The 16,365-nt window shown below is 54.5% G+C and overlaps 1 protein-coding gene across 3 annotated transcripts; it reads left to right on the top strand.

Annotated features, from left to right (window-relative positions):
• The first annotated feature begins 756 nt into the window (after positions 1-756).
• Positions 757-16,246, top strand: LOC136011765 (protein FAM163A-like). Of its 3 annotated transcripts, none has more exons than XM_065674064.1 (5): positions 757-941; positions 11,255-11,352; positions 11,842-11,864; positions 12,396-12,510; positions 13,193-16,246. In XM_065674064.1, exons 4-5 carry the CDS (start codon positions 12,418-12,420, stop codon positions 13,592-13,594), a joined length of 495 nt encoding a protein of 164 aa, XP_065530136.1. In that variant the 5' UTR covers positions 757-941; positions 11,255-11,352; positions 11,842-11,864; positions 12,396-12,417; the 3' UTR covers positions 13,595-16,246. The 3 variants fall into 3 exon arrangements, with proteins under 3 accessions (XP_065530136.1, XP_065530137.1, XP_065530138.1); XM_065674066.1 differs by lacking the exon at positions 757-941 and adding an exon at positions 4,338-4,363; XM_065674065.1 differs by lacking the exon at positions 11,842-11,864.
• Positions 16,247-16,365: the final 119 nt, after the last annotated feature.

The raw sequence follows: 16,365 nt of genomic DNA, 5'->3' as shown, positions 1-16,365 counted from the left end.
GGGGCAAAAGCTTTCCATGTGCATGTGTTCATGCCTCCCGAGTGCCAGCATGTGCTTGGGGCCGTGGAGCGATGGGCTGGGCTTCCAGCAGAGCCGGCAGTGCCGTAGTGCAGCCAGGCTCACGCTGGGAAGCTGATGTATGCTGAAGGTCAGCTCTGTTTAGAGAGTCATGGGGAGGGGGTAATCTTGGCATCCTCGCCCCCCGCTCATCGCTCTCACAACAGCGTGACGGATGTTTTTCCTGCCTGTTTGCAGCGCCAGATCCCTGCCTGTGCTGGCAACCAGAAGGGTGTCATTATCTGGACATAGTGGGATGGATGGAGCAGGAGCTGGAGCCTCCAAACCCCTGGTATGGGGCCGAGTCAGTGGTGACGGCAGCACAGAGAACACTGACAGGACAGGGGGAGCTTGGGAGGCTGCAGGTTTGATAGTGCAGGGCTTGGCTTTGGGGATGCCCTGGGGGTACCCAGGAGTCTGGAGGTGCCATGGGGATGCTGCCAGTGGGTGCTCCCGCGGACAGAGCTGCAGCACGGGGGTGTAGCCGGGGGAGACCGAGTGGGTGCACCCCAGTTTTCGCGTCCCTGGGGCAGGGACCCGGGCGCTGATGGGCCGTGATCCGAGGCCCCAGCCTGGCTGCCCCGCCGCGGAGTTGGGGGTCCGGCCCGCGGCTGCCCTCCCCTGCAGCAGGCGGGGCGGGGGGCGGCAGCGCCGGCCCGGGCAAACTCCTCCCCGCTCGGCTCCCGCCCGCCCGCCGGCCGGACCCGCCTCGGCGCTCCCGCTCCTCCGATCCGGCGGCTCTTCTTCTTCCTATTATTTGCTATTACCGCCGCTGCCACCATCGCTGCCCCCTCCTGGCCGCCCGTCCTGCCCCCTCCAGGCCCGCACCGTGCCCCACCGCCGCCGCTGGAGCCGGTTCCGCCGCCGCCCGCCCCGTCACCCAGGTATGACCCGGGCACCCGCTGCCCTCTTCTCCCGCAGAGGGGTCTCGGCAAGGGAGAGGTTTTCACTTGGATCTGGGGCTGCGGTGGGAAGGGGAGCCCGGGTGCCGGGTGCGCTGCAGGCAGGCCAGGTTGGGATGCCCGGGTGGGATGCTCCCAGCATCCCGGGGCTGTGCTGGGCCTCTGCGCCGCAGCCTTGTCCAGGCAAAGCTCCGGGGTTGTGGCTCCCTGCAAGGTCCTAACTTATTTTCTCAGGGCTATGTGGTCCAACTTCGCGCCGAGCTGGGGTTTTTAAGCGAACTCTGCTGGGGCGGGTAGCACTGAGTTTGCCCGTCTCTAAACCCTACTCCTGCACACTCAGGCAAAGTCTGGAAAGTCCTATGCCTTAGGCTCAGCCTCTTGCTGTCGGTGGGAGCCCACAGCCTTGCCGTTCAGCAAGGACACAAGGGCCTGACAAATCCCCAGCCTCGCTAGCAAACCTCTCAGTGGAAATGGTGGCTGGCTTTGCTGAAGTGGAGGAAATCAAATCCTTTTGTTTATTCTCAAGATCTCTGTTTTATCTCTCACCGTGCCGTGGTAATTAAAGGAGAGCGGTGCTCAGGTTATTCGCCTGGTATTTGTTTTCTCCTAAGGTTATCCTGGAGGATTTTATTCCCTCCAAAAGGGCATGTGGAAACATTTAGTGTTTTCAGCTGGATTTTGTTAAGTGTGCTATTGATTGTGTCTCCAGCAGAGAGATTTTCTAAGGTGTGGTGGAATATTCCACCCCAACAGAGGACTGTACTACCAGGACCTTTTTTTTAGCCCTCTCCCAGCCTGGCCCCTCACTTGTCCAAGTCAAAACAGCTTCCCCGTTATGCTGGTTTGGGGGTACTGGGTTTACTGCGGCTGCTGGTTGGCATTCGGTGTTGTCCCATGGGGTCCAAAGGGCTCTAACTTTGGCTTTGTTTTCCCTAGGAAAGGCTTTTTCACCTGTTGAAAAGCCAAGAGGGGAGAGCAGCAGTAGGCTGCTGTTCTCAAAATGATGGTGAACATTGGATCAGTGAGTCTGATCCCCTTCCCGCGCCATCTCCACTGGGATGTGGGATCCTCTCCCATCTCTTTCCAAAGCACTGGGTTTCAGCCCGACCGCAGGCCTGAGAACAGCTGGCGCCGAAGCCCTGCTGAGACGAGGCAGTCTCACCCCGCTCTGCTCCCACCCAAAATGCCTTTAACAGGGTGAAAATCAGGCGCAAAGGCTTTTCCAGTCAGCAAGCCCTCCTCTCCGGAGAACCCGCAGCATCCTCCAGCCATTTTATGTGGGAGCATTTTGGGTGCGCAGAGCAGCGGGAGACCCAGGCGGCTGCCTGTCTGTTGGGAAGCATTAGGACAGGGCATTCAGAGGTTTGCTTCCTTTCCCAGGGTCTGCTTTGTGGCCATGCATCAAACTGGGTAGGCCCCAGGGCAAGTGGCAGACAGAAATAAGGTCAGGCCGTGGTGCTCCTGTTGTTCCCTGCCCCAGCTACCTCCCCTTTCTTTGCCTCCTCCCGCTCCAGCCTCTGCCCCCCATCCCTCCTGGCCTCTCTGCCCATCTGACCTTCCCTGTCGCTGCTTTCCCACCGGGATGAAATATTTATTGAGGCTCTGTTACCCTTGTTTTCTTGAAAGCGAGTTTCACACTTCATTTGCGGGAGACATTAAGAGACTTCACAGTGGGTTTTCCTTCTCACTGGGCGCGTGTGATGCTGTGTGCGTGACCACCCTGGCCGGCCTCGCTCCTGCCTGAGCAGGCAGCACGGCCTGGGCGAGGAGGAGCACCTCAAGCAGTGGAGGAGTCTGTATCCCCACCATGTGAGAAATAACCCGAAAACAAAAGCCTGGTCTGAAATCCAGCAGCTTAGCTCTGCAGAGCTGACCCTTCCGTGCCTGGTTGTATTGCGCCGCCTCCCCCTGGCTGGGATACAGTGAGTAAAAGGACTGTGAGTGGTGTCATAAAGTGACTGGGGGTGAAATTTTCTTATGGCTTTGTGGAAAACTCACTCCTGGACTTGATCCTGGAATGACCCTGTTTGGATTTACTCAAAACAGTGGGATTGCGGTTGGATGCTGAGCAATGCATGGCTCTGGTTTTCCCTGTGCAGCTCACAGGGCTGTGGTCCAATATCCATCTGTAGGGGCTGTCCTGGAGGGATGAATTGTTGTTGGCTTGGAAAGCAGAGCTGCGGCTGAGGACCTGTGCCTGTCCCATGGGGTGGCTGTCACCAGGTGGGCTGCTTTCCTACAGCACTGTATTAGGATTGTTGCAAGTACTGTGAGCATCTGAATTGCAGAGTGAGAAAGGGGGCACGTGCCTTTCCTGTTCCTGTGTGGAGCAGCTTTCTAGGGGTAGAAAGCTAAAGGTCAGTAACAACTGATCTCTCTGGCTGTGTGGGTGAGAAGGGCAGGATGGACTTACCAGCATGCATCCTGGGGATGGGGATCCCCAAGGGTCAAGGCGGCTGTAAGCTCCCCTCCCATGGGTGTTGTGGCTGTCACTGGGTCTGCATTCCACTGGGAAGCATGAGGTACATGGGCAGATCCAGCTGGGTCCACCCAAAAAAGCAGAGGAGGCAGACCCCATAGCTCCTCATGGGTGGTGTCGAGGCAGTGGTGTACCTGCACTACAGGCGGTTGGGTTTTGGGTGGTCCCCTTCCAAGCTGGGTGTATTTTAATATGCCCAGTTTGTTCTCCCCAACCCAGGGTGTCCCTGAGATGGGAGGAGAAGCTCATCCCTTCCCCATGCCACCTCCAGCTCTCTGCCAGGGCAGCCTGTGGTCCCACACAAGTCCTAACCTGCTGAGCAACCTGCTCCTGCTGTGAGGTCCTAAAAGGGGAGTTAAAAACACATGGGTCATTAAGGCTGGGAGATAAAATAGCTGCTGGCCTGAGGCTCTGGAGATGGGCACCAAAGCTCTGGGGCAGGTCATGTCTCCTTCGTGGAGCTCAGGGATGAGCAGCCAGTGACAGCCATCGTGTCAGGCAGATGGAGGCGAAGGAGGAGAAGAACAGAGACATTTCTGGGTTGTTTTTTGGAACCCGACCATGAAGCTACACTGCTCCAGAGCCAGCAGCTGGCCCTGCTGTCTGGCCCCACCAAAAAGAGACAGTCTGTCTGCCTTGTGCTTTCGGGGAGGCGTTGAGAGCCCTCCTGACTGTAGTACTGCCGCACGTGGGAGGCTCCTCTCTCTGTATTGCTGCCTGAATGCAATTAGGCTTTAATGAGTCATTAAAATAAATCTCTGTTTCTACTCCAAGCAAACATGCCGGGGGGATGCTGACAGTCGGAGCTGCAGGTCTTGCATCATGCGGAGGAAGAGGCTGCACTTCCACGCGCCCTCCTTCCCAGGGCTGGGCCCGGCACCCTTCATCTCCCTTCCCCATGAAAAAGAGGATTTTTCCCAAGCAGGTTTGCAGCTACTGCAGGAGTGGGATTAAATTATAGCCAGCGCTAGGGTTCGGGTTCTTTTGGAGGAGCAGTGGTCTGAGGGTTATCTGCTCCCTGATGCTGAAAGGCACTTGCCCACTGGAAGTAGTCAGAGGTGTAACAAATCCCAGATTTTGGCTCCTAGGTTGTTAAAGATGCTGATGGCTGTGTTCCTTTTAACCCATATCTGGATCTGATGGGTAGCTGGGGGAGATCTCAGCAGGCCCTGTGGCTTGGGAGGGATGTATATGAGGTGAGCACTGAAACAGGAAAGTGTGGTGCATCACTGACAGACATCCATATAGTTTTCCTAGCTGTAAATGGGATTTCAAGAGAGCTTGTGAGCCAAGAGGGATGTTGGTGGCCTTTCTCCTCATGGGCAGGCTCAAGGCTCGTCTTCCCTCACTCCACCTAACTGGTAAATGATCCGGTTATCCCTAAGGATGTCTTTGCTAATCTAATCCCTCCCCAGTGGCTGTCCTGCTGGCACGCTTGCAGGCGGGAGGGCAGATGCCAGCAGGACACGGGGGGACGTCCACTGCTTGTCCCCAGGGAGCAGCATCCCTCAAACACAGTCGCTGTGTCAGCCGCCGGCCCCATATTATTATCCAGGCTGCAGGAGGGCACGAGTTAAAACCAGGGGTTGAGCAGCAGAAGTTGCTTTATATTGGCAAGACAGAGAAGTTGGGTGACGTCGAGGCACGACAGAGCCGCGCAGGCACAGCTTGGGTGGCAGTGCCCAAGTGTGCTGTGCTGGGGAGCGGCGTGGAAGCTGATGGGGTTACAGAGGCTCCAGCTCGGCCAGAGCTTTTCCCCCAGCTTTGCTTCCACGAGCAGAGCTTACTGCTACATGGAAAGGTTTTGCACAAGTCGTGTTTCATACACCGGGCTGGGAGGAACTGGGACAGGGCAGCAAGGGCAGAGCTGGGTGGGGATTTGGAAGCTGGGCAGAGGATTTTTGTGGGAATGATGGAAATGAGGAGAAAAAGGCGCGACGGCACCAACGTCCGGGGCAAGGAGGGAGATAACAAAGTGAAGCCTTGGAGAAGAAGCTGTCCTGGGGGTTGATGCAAAGAAAGCTGGTGAGAAAAAAGTCTTTAGTGAGAAACTCACTGCTGTGCTCGATCGGATTTTGTTGGGGATGCTCTGGACTGTGTTGCACAATGCTTCTGCTGGGATGCATGCTCCTCTTCCCGTATGCACCCGGGATGAAGATATGTTTTGGGTCACTGAGTCCCCTGGAGGGATTAGCCCCACTGGAGAGCAGAGCATGTGCCTTCCTGTGGTTGAACAGCAAGAAAATCAAACTGGGGAGAAGATCCTATCTCCACGGGGTATGTTTGCAGTCCCTGCGGAAAGGAGGGGTCTGGCCAAGGCCTTCATCTCCTTGCCCTGGTGGGAAGAGCCTGCTGGTGTGAAAATAAATGGGTGCTGAGGAGGTGAAGGTTCCCTCTTGGAGCAGCGAGGGTGCTGGGAATGAAGGGCAGAGCATCCTCGGAGGGGGGCTGGCTCCACCACACTGCCAGGGAGGGTCTCCAGGCTGTGGGACCAGCAGGATCTGCTCCACCCTGAGACCTGAGTGTGGAATAGCTGAGGGCTGAGAGCTTTTAAAGAGGTCCCTGCTGGCCCATTTTGCTTTGCTGGTGCCTTCTCGCCTTTTCCTGGGCAAGTTCTGGGAACGCTGGCTGACGCAGGGGAAATGCTAATGCTGTGTTAGTGCTTTACCACAGGGTTGAATCCGTCATGGGATACCTACACCAGTGCAAAAAGCTTGTACAAGCAACAAGGGTGACATCGGGGTGAAGGAAATAACCCTTCCTGCTCCTTTTCATGCTCACGAGGATCCATCGCTTGTGCTGTACACAGTGAAAACTCAGGCCATGCTGTGGCAGGGGATCTAGGCGCAGCATGGGGAGTAAATCAGACCCAAGTCCTTGCACTCCAGGGCTGTGTTCACATGGTACCCATGGTACATCAGGATCCAGCTTGGGCTTCAGCTCTCTGCTGGCTGTGGCCATAGGCATGGTCCTGAGCCTTTAGCACTCGTGCTGCAAAATGCTCTTTTTGGCAAAGGTCAGTCTCACCTGGGGCACACCCAGCACTGGCTCTTCACAGCATCGCTCTGCTCTCCGTGTGGTTGCTGCTGCCACAGCTGCTCATCGCAGCGGATATTTGGGTACTGGGAGGGATGGTGCACACAGCAGGGGTCGGCTGGCCAGGGGTTGGCTTGCTCCATGGAGCCTGTGGGGATCGATGTGTGGGGTAATCTCAAAAGCCCTTCTTTGTGTGACTTGGCTTGATGCCACCAGTTTTGTCCCTGGTTATTTTGGGACCACAGTGGAGCGGTTCCCTGGCACATGTGTTTTGCTGGGAGCAGGCCCAAGCAGGACCTCAGGCACAGCAGCAGGAGATGAGCCATGTGGGTCAGGCAAGGGACGTTTCCATCCTGCATCCCACCATGTGCTGCCCCTGTCTGACTCCTTCCCTGTGTCCAGGGCTGCACCAACCACCATGGCTCCCGGGCTGCACTGGGCTGGAGCTGGCCAAGAAAATGCAGCGTGTAGGAGATGGTGGGGATGAGGAGGGAGGTGTCATTTCCCTGCACTGGGTTTTAGGCCATCCTGCAATTAGGAGGGACTGCAAAGGGTTGTAATTATATAGGTAATTGCCTAGATCCAGGTGTAGCCCTGGCCATGCTTTGCAGTATCACATCGGTGTGTGTGCTTGGTGGGGACAGAAGGGGGTGATGGCTCCTTCTGTGTCGCTCCATCTCTGTGCATGGGTCCAGTTAATCCATGCAGGCAGGTAACACAGGATCTGACTAGTTACTTAAGGGTATAAAGGGCAGCTGAAATGCCAGAGTAACGAGATACTTGTGTACTCAGTCTGCGCCTGAGACATCCTAGGCTACAAAGCTGTCCTTCCACCAAAAGTCTGTGAGATGCTCGGAGGTCTTCCTGGGACAGGGATGTGGATGTGCCAGCTGGGTACAAAACATGCTGGGACTTCACACCCCAGGCAGTGCTACAGTCAGAGATGGCAGGGGATGCTTGGTCCTACGTGGCTGTAAAGGCAATTGCCGCTGGTGGGGAAGGTCTCTTGTGCTCGTGCAAGGCAGGATGAGGCCCAGTGTTGGGGGGAGTGAAGCTGGGCTGGAAAGAAGGTGGGTTTGGCAGAGTTTGACAGCCAGGAGAAGGGATCTGCTGGGCTTGGTGGATTGGGAGCACAGCATTAGCAGCAGAAATGGAGTCTTGAGTGCCCACCCAGGATCTGGGGTCTGGCTGGCAGCTTCCACCCTGGAAATGGTTTGATCTGTGTTAATTTCAGTTAGTATCTTGCCTTTTCCACAACAGTTTTGAAGGAAAGGTCTGGTTTCAATACCCCGTTGGCATTTCTTCTGTCCCATCCCTTACCTGGAGAGAGGCAGGGCTGGGAGGACGTGGCAGGAAGCCCCAGGGAGCTGGTGAAGGAAAAGCAAGGGCAGCATGTGGCAGGGCACGGGGTGTTTGGTTTTGATGACTGAGTGCAAATCACCGCAGCGTCAGTGGTGGGACAGTGTTACCTCTGCAGGCTGGCTGTCCTTGTGACACCTGGGACAGGGTGTTTGCTGTGGTTTCCCTTGCAAAACTGATGGGCTTGAGGCACCAAAGGGCCCACAGCACAGAAAAGTCTCCGGTAGGAAACAGGTCACACGAAACACCCTTTCTGCCAGGAAAAGCCTTTCTTGGTGTTCTCTGCAGCAGGTGGATATCCGTTTTCCCAAGTGCTGCTGTGATTTCTGTCTGCAGACTGGTCCAACTTCAATTATAACTTGGGCAGAAATCTCCATGAAGCTCGGTGCTGGCCTGGGAGGTGTTACTGCTGCAGGAGGGAGCAGGGCTGCTCCAGTCACCCAGTGTCACTGTTGATTTTCATGCCTCAAAGATGCTTTTTCCTTAATGTATTTATTAACAGCACACCAAAAGTCAGAATGAGCTGGCCCCATCTCCCCCTTTCCCCCTGAAAGTAATGGGGCTTAAGCAAGCTTATGTGCAAGGGTAAGTCAAAGCAGCAGTCTGTAATGCTTCCCACAATCAGTGTTCTCAGGGCCGGGGTGGACAGCAGTGCCTTGGTGGTTTGTAATTTAAAGTTTAAAGGCTTCCAAGTGACCCAGTGGTTTGGGACCTGGGCAAGAAGCCCCATCGGTGAGTGCTGGGGCTGGAGGGGAGACGCTGGGGGGCTGTTGTCTGAGTGCAGCCCCCCACATCCTCTTGCATCCCAAGGTCACTGGGAAATTCACTTGGGCTTGGCTCGGTTTGGGAGGGGGATCTCATTCATTCTGCTTCCCAGGACTTGCCTTGTCCCGTTATACCTTGCAGCACAAAGCAGCTGACATGCGATGAGTTTGCCAGGCCTCGACCCAGCCTGTGCTCCCATCCTGCCCCATGTTGTCCCACCTCACCAAGGTCTGCAGCCGCGGGTTAATCCACCCAAATCCCACCGCACTGAGCCCGTGCCCTGTTGTTTGCTGCCATAATCTGTTTTGAAAAGGCAGCCCCTGCTGCTGTTTTTTCCAATTAGGCCCTGGGAGATGATTCTGGTAAGGCAGCGGCGGGGCTAATTCAGCAGGCAGACATTTCATTGAATTAGCCCGTGAGCTGCAGAGCAACACCGGGAGAGCAGAGCCCGGGCTGGGGCAGGACTCACCAGCGAGGTTCAGCACGGTGCTCACGGCAGATAGCTCTGCCCTGCCCCAGCCCAGGACCTGCTCCCCAGCTCTCATGGTAGCGTTTGACCCTTGCTGGATGGCAGGGGTGAGCTGGGACACACAGGGTGAGGAAGGACGGGAGATTCTCAGCTGGGCTGAGAGTGCTGGTGGCTGGCAAAAACCTCACCACTGACTTGCAAACTCTGCAAATCTCCTGTGGACGTCATTGGAGGGGAATAAATATAGAAGCCTGAGATGCCACTCGTTCCCAGAGTCACTTTTCAGGCCGTAACTTTGCGGTGCAAGGCAACATCAATTAAAGAAAATGTATCTCTGCAGCAAGCAGTTCTGCACGCCGGCCCAGGGTTGTACAATATGGCTGGGTTCCCTCCCTGTGCCTGCTCCTGTCCCTATCGGGACAGCGCGACACCACTGCATAGCATCTCAAATCGCTTCCCAAAAGCCAGTGAGGGGAAGGGAAAGTAGCACAGCCTGGCTTATATAAATCCTGATTTTATTCAGCAGTGGTTTGTGCACCATAGGGTCTCCATGCTTGCCCTTTGGTCATAGCCCCCTCTCCTGAGCTGCCCAGGAAGCTCAAGTGAGCAGAGAAAAAGCCAAGGCATCTGCTCAGCCTGGGGTATTTAAATATATAAACAGCTCCAATTCCCTTTTTAAGCCAGAGGAGAAATGGGACCGTGCCCCAGGGAACTGGGCTTCTGTGTCCCCCTGCAATTTTATAGGCACAGAATAGAAATTAACTGCTAGGCGGCTAGTGAGCAGGATTTTGAGGGGGGAGGAGAGTAGAAACTTCCTCCTCTCTGAAAGCATCACCGCCAAAGAGATGAGGAAAGGCGATGCTTCTCTTCCTGTTTGTTTTTATTTCTGCTTATTTTTCTTTTTAGCAGTCCCTATTTTAATAAGGAAGAGCCTTGCTCCTGAGCAGGGCCAGTGAAACACTGACCCTGGCAGCCCCAGAAATGGAAATGCCGGACGTGGGGCACGTGGAAGCCTGGCCCTCCTCGAGGCAGTGCTGATCAGACATGTGGCTCTCAGAGGTGACCAAAGAGTCCCCAGGGCCGGTCCCTCCCTGCCCAGGGCTGTTCTCCAAGGCTGCCTGTTCACTCCAAACCTTGGCCTAATTGGATGCTGCTCCCTGAGCTCTAAATCAAATCACAGCTCCCATGAAATGAAGTTTTCTGCATTCGAACGGCTGCTTGCATCATCCATCACTGCCCAGCTCACAGCGGGTCCCTCTTGGGGGTCACTGAAGGTCAATGTCTGCCTTTTCCAGCTGCCCACCATCAGCTTTTCCCTGTTAAGGATGGCACTTGGGGAGGCGATAACTCCATTGAAGGCTCCCTGGTGTGTCCCCCCTGCATCTCCAGTGCCCCTCGCTCTTGGCAGTGTTTCAGGGTGCTTTTTGATAACAGGGTGTAGGAGCTGAGTGTGTTGGTGTCTATTATTAGCTCTGCTGGGTATGGACCTATTGATTTCTTAGGGCTTTTTTTTCCCCCTTTGTTTTGTGTGTGAGAGCAGCTTGAGGAGGAAATCCAATGCGTGCCCGCCTTCTGGCTTCGTACAGGAACTTTCCAAGAGCTGAAAATCAATTTGTGGCAGGCAGGATCCTGCAAATCGCCACAGCAGGGTGAGCAGGAGGGTGATTTGGGGAGGACGGCATGTCCCCATGGTGCCCAGCAGCACATGCAAGAGCAAGGGGCCAGGGCAGAGTCGGGCAGGTCTTGTTTGGAAGCTGCCACCTCTCTCTCAATTAGGGCTGCGTGGTGAATGGGTAATTAGATCTCTTCAGCTGCAACCGGCTGGAACTTGGGCCCTATCAATTAGCCTTGCTCTGGATAAAGCACAGAGGGATGCAGGGCCAGTAATGAAATGTGGTTGTGCCAGGCATCGCCCGAGGGTGGGGGTGGCAGGGACGATGGGTGCACCCACTTCTGGGGTGCAGGCTTCTCACTTTCCCTGAAATTGCAGGGTTTGGGTGTGGGATTGTCCTTTCATGGCGGTTTGGGTTTACCCACCTTTGCAGCACCACCTTTTCTGCTGGTCTCCCTAAAACAAGCAATTTATCCAGCTCCGCTGCAGGAACAGAGGTGGCACCAGTGGAGATGGGGACATTGGGCAGCCCCCTTGAGCTGACGGTGGGTTTTTCTCCTTGTCCTCTCTCCCAGGTCTGCCAGTGTCTGCCTGTGGCCATGCACTGCTGCCTGTGCCAGCCGCCTGTCCCGGGGCCAGTGTGTCCGTGACGCCCTGCCTGTCATTTTCCCTGGTAGGTGCCTGCGGGGTGGCAGGGGGGTGCTGGCGAGAGCCCGTTTCCCAGCGGCACCTAAAACATCAGCTGCTTGCACGGTGATGCATCTGCCTCCCCTGTAATTCATTTTAAAGAGGAAAAGGCAAAGTGCTGACTAAGCGAGGCCTTTGCCCTGTGAAGCTGCGTGATTCACGAGCTGCTGATGGCACAGCCTTGTCCTGTGGAGTGTATCTCTGAGGTCGGGAAATGCCTCCTTTCCCTGCTCCAAATTAAAGAAAACAATCATAATACTTACCATCATTATCATCTGCAGGACCCAAAAATATTTTTGCACCACGCGGGGTCCCAGGGGCACATGCTGAGCCCCATCCCCACGGGACACGGGGTGAAGCAGTGCTTCCTTCCCGCAGGTCCCAAATCAAGACAAATTCTCGGGAAGCAGGGAAACACGGGCAGGTGAAGGGGCACTGTCAGGCCACCACTAACCTCTCCCTCCACTTCTGACAGGTCTAACGCCTCCGTTCCTGAACGTAAGTAGCCCCCAGGTGCTATGGCACAGGGATGGTGGTGGTTGCTGCTTGGCTCATGCCAAGCCCATGTTAGACCCATTGGTGCCTGGCAGGCAGCCGGGGTGTGTTTTTTCAGCTCAGATTGCCACAGTTGTAATGTTCAAAGCCTCCCCTCTGGCTTTTCCTGGTGGAAACCCAGGTTTGCTTCTGGGTTTTAAAGCAGGAGCTGTATTTTCTGCGACAGGATGGAAATCATTCCTTTCAGCTCAGCAAGGGAGGGGGTTCTGTGGGTGGACCGCGGGTGCTTCCCAAAGACCCCAAGCCAGAGGCAGTGATAACAGCGAGGGGCCGTGAGGCTGCATCTCACGTGTCCTCTTGCTAAGAGGAGAATGATGTTAGGTGATTGATAGTTTTTTGGTTGGGGCGGGAGGAATAAGAATGTGATGTTTTGGGATGCCTCATGAGTGTCATGTCTGTGATATGATGATGAAGCCATGGTAGATGACTTTCATCTTCTGGGGTGACGCATGTCCCCGTGGCCCTGCCTTGCAGAGTTTGATGGAGAATCGGTCGGATGACAGCAGGAACTGTTGTTATCACCGGGGGAATCCTAGCGACAGTGATCCTACTGTGCATCATTGCTGTGCTCTGCTACTGTAGGCTACAGGTGAGTGCTGCGGCTGTCCCCATCTTGCCACAAACCCCAGCAGTGGCATTGCTCCTGAGACTGAACTGATGCTGCAGGAGAGGTCTCAAAGGGCGTTTATTGCCTGCGATGGACAGGAAGTTGAAATACCATTTCCCCCAGGTACTGCAGTTATGTCCATTCCTCATCCCAGTGTCAGGAGACTCCCCTAAGGCTTCTGAGGCTCTGCAGTGCTTGCTAATTTAGGTGTAGGCTTGGCTGGGGTTGCAATACCAGGCTGCGATTTCTTGTGTTGGGTTTTTTTTTCGCACTGTAAATGAAATGAGGAGGCTTTCCACAACAGCTAGCCACAACCTCCTGCTCTTTAAAAGTTAATGTAAAGTCTGTGCCATGCAGCACTGTGATGAAAAGCACAGCAGTTACTTGGAGGAGTTTTCAACTGGCATAGTAAAATACCTTCCTCTTGCAAACCTCACTGGGAGGGGAGGACGAGTTCCCAGCAGCTGCCTGCTGCAGAATGCTCAGGTCTGGGTTTGTCCAGCTTCTGCTTTGCAGGACCAGGTACCAGTGGAGCAGATCAGCAAGAGGCCAGCAGAGGGTTTCTCTGCCAGGGGGATGAGGGGGAGGGATGTGGCAGGGCAGGCTGTTAAGACGCATTCAGCTGCTCTGCTTCCCCTAATACAACCCTTTCCCTTTCATGCAGTACTATTGCTGCAAGAAAGATGGCTCTGATGAGGAAGAGGAGGAGGAGGAGGACGAAGAGGAAGAGCCAGACCTTCCCACACACTCGCACCTCGGCATGTGCAACGCCTGCAGCTCCCACATGGTGGACGGCCAGGGAAGCCCTGTGCCCCCCACCAGTGAGCTCAACCAGCACGGGGCTCACAACTACTGCCCGACCTGCTCCCCCTACGGCTCCCCCTTTTACATCCGGACTGCCGACATGGTGCGCAACGGGGGTGAGAGGGTCACCTACACCCCTGCATGCTACAAGGAGATGGGGCCGCCCATCAACATGGGCACCCTGCAGAGCTACCTGGTGAGCCGCCACAGCCTCCTCCGCGAGAGCTTCCCGAACCCACGGGCTATCAGCACGGAGGTGTAGTCACCATTGCCACTAGCACAGGGTGTTCCCAGCCGGCACCTGCTCGAGGGAAGGGGCTTTTCACTTGTCTTTGGAGGGGGGGTCCTGCAGAAAAGACCCCATTAAGTCCAGCCCGAGACCAGCATGGTCCTCCTGCTGAACCGCCCAACGCAGCTGAGTTTTATGGGCAAGAAGACAAGAGAGACCTCAAATGACGACATTGAACCGGTCACCTCTGAACCCATCATAAGTGTCATTATTATTCTACTCTTATCTCCTGAGGGGACTTGTCTAATGAGGGCTATGTACAGTACAACCTAATTTAATTACCCCAGGCTCCCCAACTCCCCAAGCCTAGAGTGAGGCATTGGGTGTCCCCACGCAGCCACCCGAGGTGATGCCCACCACCTCTAGCACACAGAGCGATACGTGACCACCCACCGGCTGCTGCCTCTGGCAAATCCCACTGCTGAGCTGGGAATGGCAGCACTCCTGGCTGATGGGAAAGCAAAGAAGGGAAGATCTAGATCATCCTGCTCCCCTCGTACTGAGTTAGCTGCCGCTAGCAGTTAGCTTTCATGTTCGAGTGTAAGATAGGACACCTTCTACCACCCGCTTCGGTCTTTGCACATTCTGAAGAAGTTCAAGACATGAGTTTATATCACTGCCGAGGGAGGCAAAGTTGCTCACAAAACCATTCACCCACACAAGCGGTCACAGGATGATCTTTCTGCAGCCAAAGTCCCCCCCTCTTTCACTCTTCACAAGCCTTTTTAGGAGTGATTTTAACTTGGACCCATAAAAATAGCAAGATTTTACTTATGGGAAGAAGTGCATCCCTAAATAACTGCAGCTTTGGTCATCTTCAGCTTTCAAAGACCTAGCCAGGCCACCCTGACAGCTCTGGACAGCCACAGGAAGGTTGGTTTTAGGATGGCTTTTGCTTTTGACATCAACAGCAGAGACCACCAGGTCACATCTCCTCCTCTGAGGGGCCCACAACCTGCAATGGGAAAGACATGATGTTCCGTTGGTCAGGATCCCCTCTTCTACTTTTGGAAGAAGAGGGTGCAAGACCCAAACTCGGGTCCACCGGCTCTGTGGCTGGTAATGACAGCCAGTAACTCTGCCTTTCTGCAAAAAATGAATGAATGTGGGAAAGTTCCTTCTTCCTCCATAAATCAGATTAGGTGAAAAATTACTAAAGGACATCTCCATCATTCACAGGCACTTCGTAGCAACTGGTGCAGAACTGCTCAGCTGAGCACTTCACAGTCAATGCAGGAGGAAGGACCAGGACAGCAACAATTCCCACAGCCCTACAGATGCTGTTGGAGGCAGTGATAGGAAATGCTTGCCATGCCTTTGCAATATAGGGTACCACTGCTCAGAAATTTGAGTGGTGGGTTGGTTTTTCTCACCACTGCAATTTAGAAATCATCTTGCTGCTCACAGAAGGATTTGGACTTAACCTCCCTGTTCATGCACAGAAAAAGTAAGTCTTGGCATAGATGCATGTGCTACATGAGTCTTGAATGTCTACGTTATCAGGCAAAAGGCTAATTTACACTTTGGGCCTGCCCATACCTTGGCACCTCTGCACCAAGTACCCAAAGGAGACAGATGAATGCCAAATGTGGTGACAGTCGTAGTAACCAAACACCTTGCCCCAGCCTGCATTTTACACAGCCTTTTGCGCAAACTTTATGCACCATCTTTCCCACCTCCAGCCCAGAAAGTCATTGTATTTCCATTATTCTGAGACTCAGCCTAACTGCAGTGCTTTTAGAGTCTCCTTCCATTCTCCAAATAGTGATACCAGGTTTTAAATATCCTCTCACATTAAGGGCAGGCAGGCAGGAAGACCAAAGTTAGCAGCAGCAAAGCTGTCTGGATCCAATCTGGGCAACAGTCCATGCTTCCCATCCAGCCAGTACTCCTCCCTGAAAACAAAGTCTGTAACTGGAAAAAATATCTTGACTAAGTCAGTAAATACCATCCTTTTCCACTAGAGCATCTGCTCAACTATGTCTCATCCTGCTGGAAGCCACGAGAAGTTACTATATCCCAGCGTGATCTGCGGGCTGCCACCTGCACAGTTCCACCAGACGGCCCTGAAATGCCATCACCTCGAAGGGCACAGAGCCAGCTCACAGGCACAGCGGCTCCCGGCATCCAACTCTACCTCTTGGCACGCAGCAAGGCTTCCCGCCGCAACGACAGCACGTGCCGGGCCGTGACCACCGGAGGGTGGGAATAACACAGGGGCTTTTGCTTCTGTGGGTCACCCTTCTGGTGAAGACAACCGCATCATCCTCACATGCACATTAAGCATGACCCGTCACTGGCTAACGAGGAGCCAAGGCTGGCAGGGCAGTTCCAGAATAGCTGGATAGCCAAGAAGAGGGTTAGCCCCTCTTCTGTTGTAGAGGCAACACAACACCCTGGGTCTGGCACAGCTACAGGGAAATGGGTCAGTCTGAAAGGGCTGGAAACGCAGGAAATGCAGCTGTGGGTTCGAAGGTTTTGGGATGGTGGAGGAACAGGATAGGGTAGAGGCAGGGATCCCAGATTTTTTCAACTTCAGATTCCTCCTGGTATTATTCTGTCTTTGTTGCTCAGCTATGGGTCCAAATTCAATGTCAGAAATAAATGAGGACTTTGAAATACAAACAGGAGCGGTTTCTGTTCTTTGGCAGGCAACACAAAATGGGGTTACCTGGTGTTGCCTGGAAGCTATACTGATGCAAGAATTTTTCCTCCCCACCCTTCCTGCTCCTGCTTTTGTTCCT

Source organism: Lathamus discolor, chromosome 3 (genome assembly GCF_037157495.1).
Source record: "Lathamus discolor isolate bLatDis1 chromosome 3, bLatDis1.hap1, whole genome shotgun sequence".
Taxonomy (NCBI): Eukaryota; Metazoa; Chordata; class Aves; order Psittaciformes; family Psittacidae; genus Lathamus; species Lathamus discolor.
The sequence above is the reverse complement of the archived record's forward strand: the minus strand, read 5'-3'. Positions and strand labels throughout refer to the sequence as shown.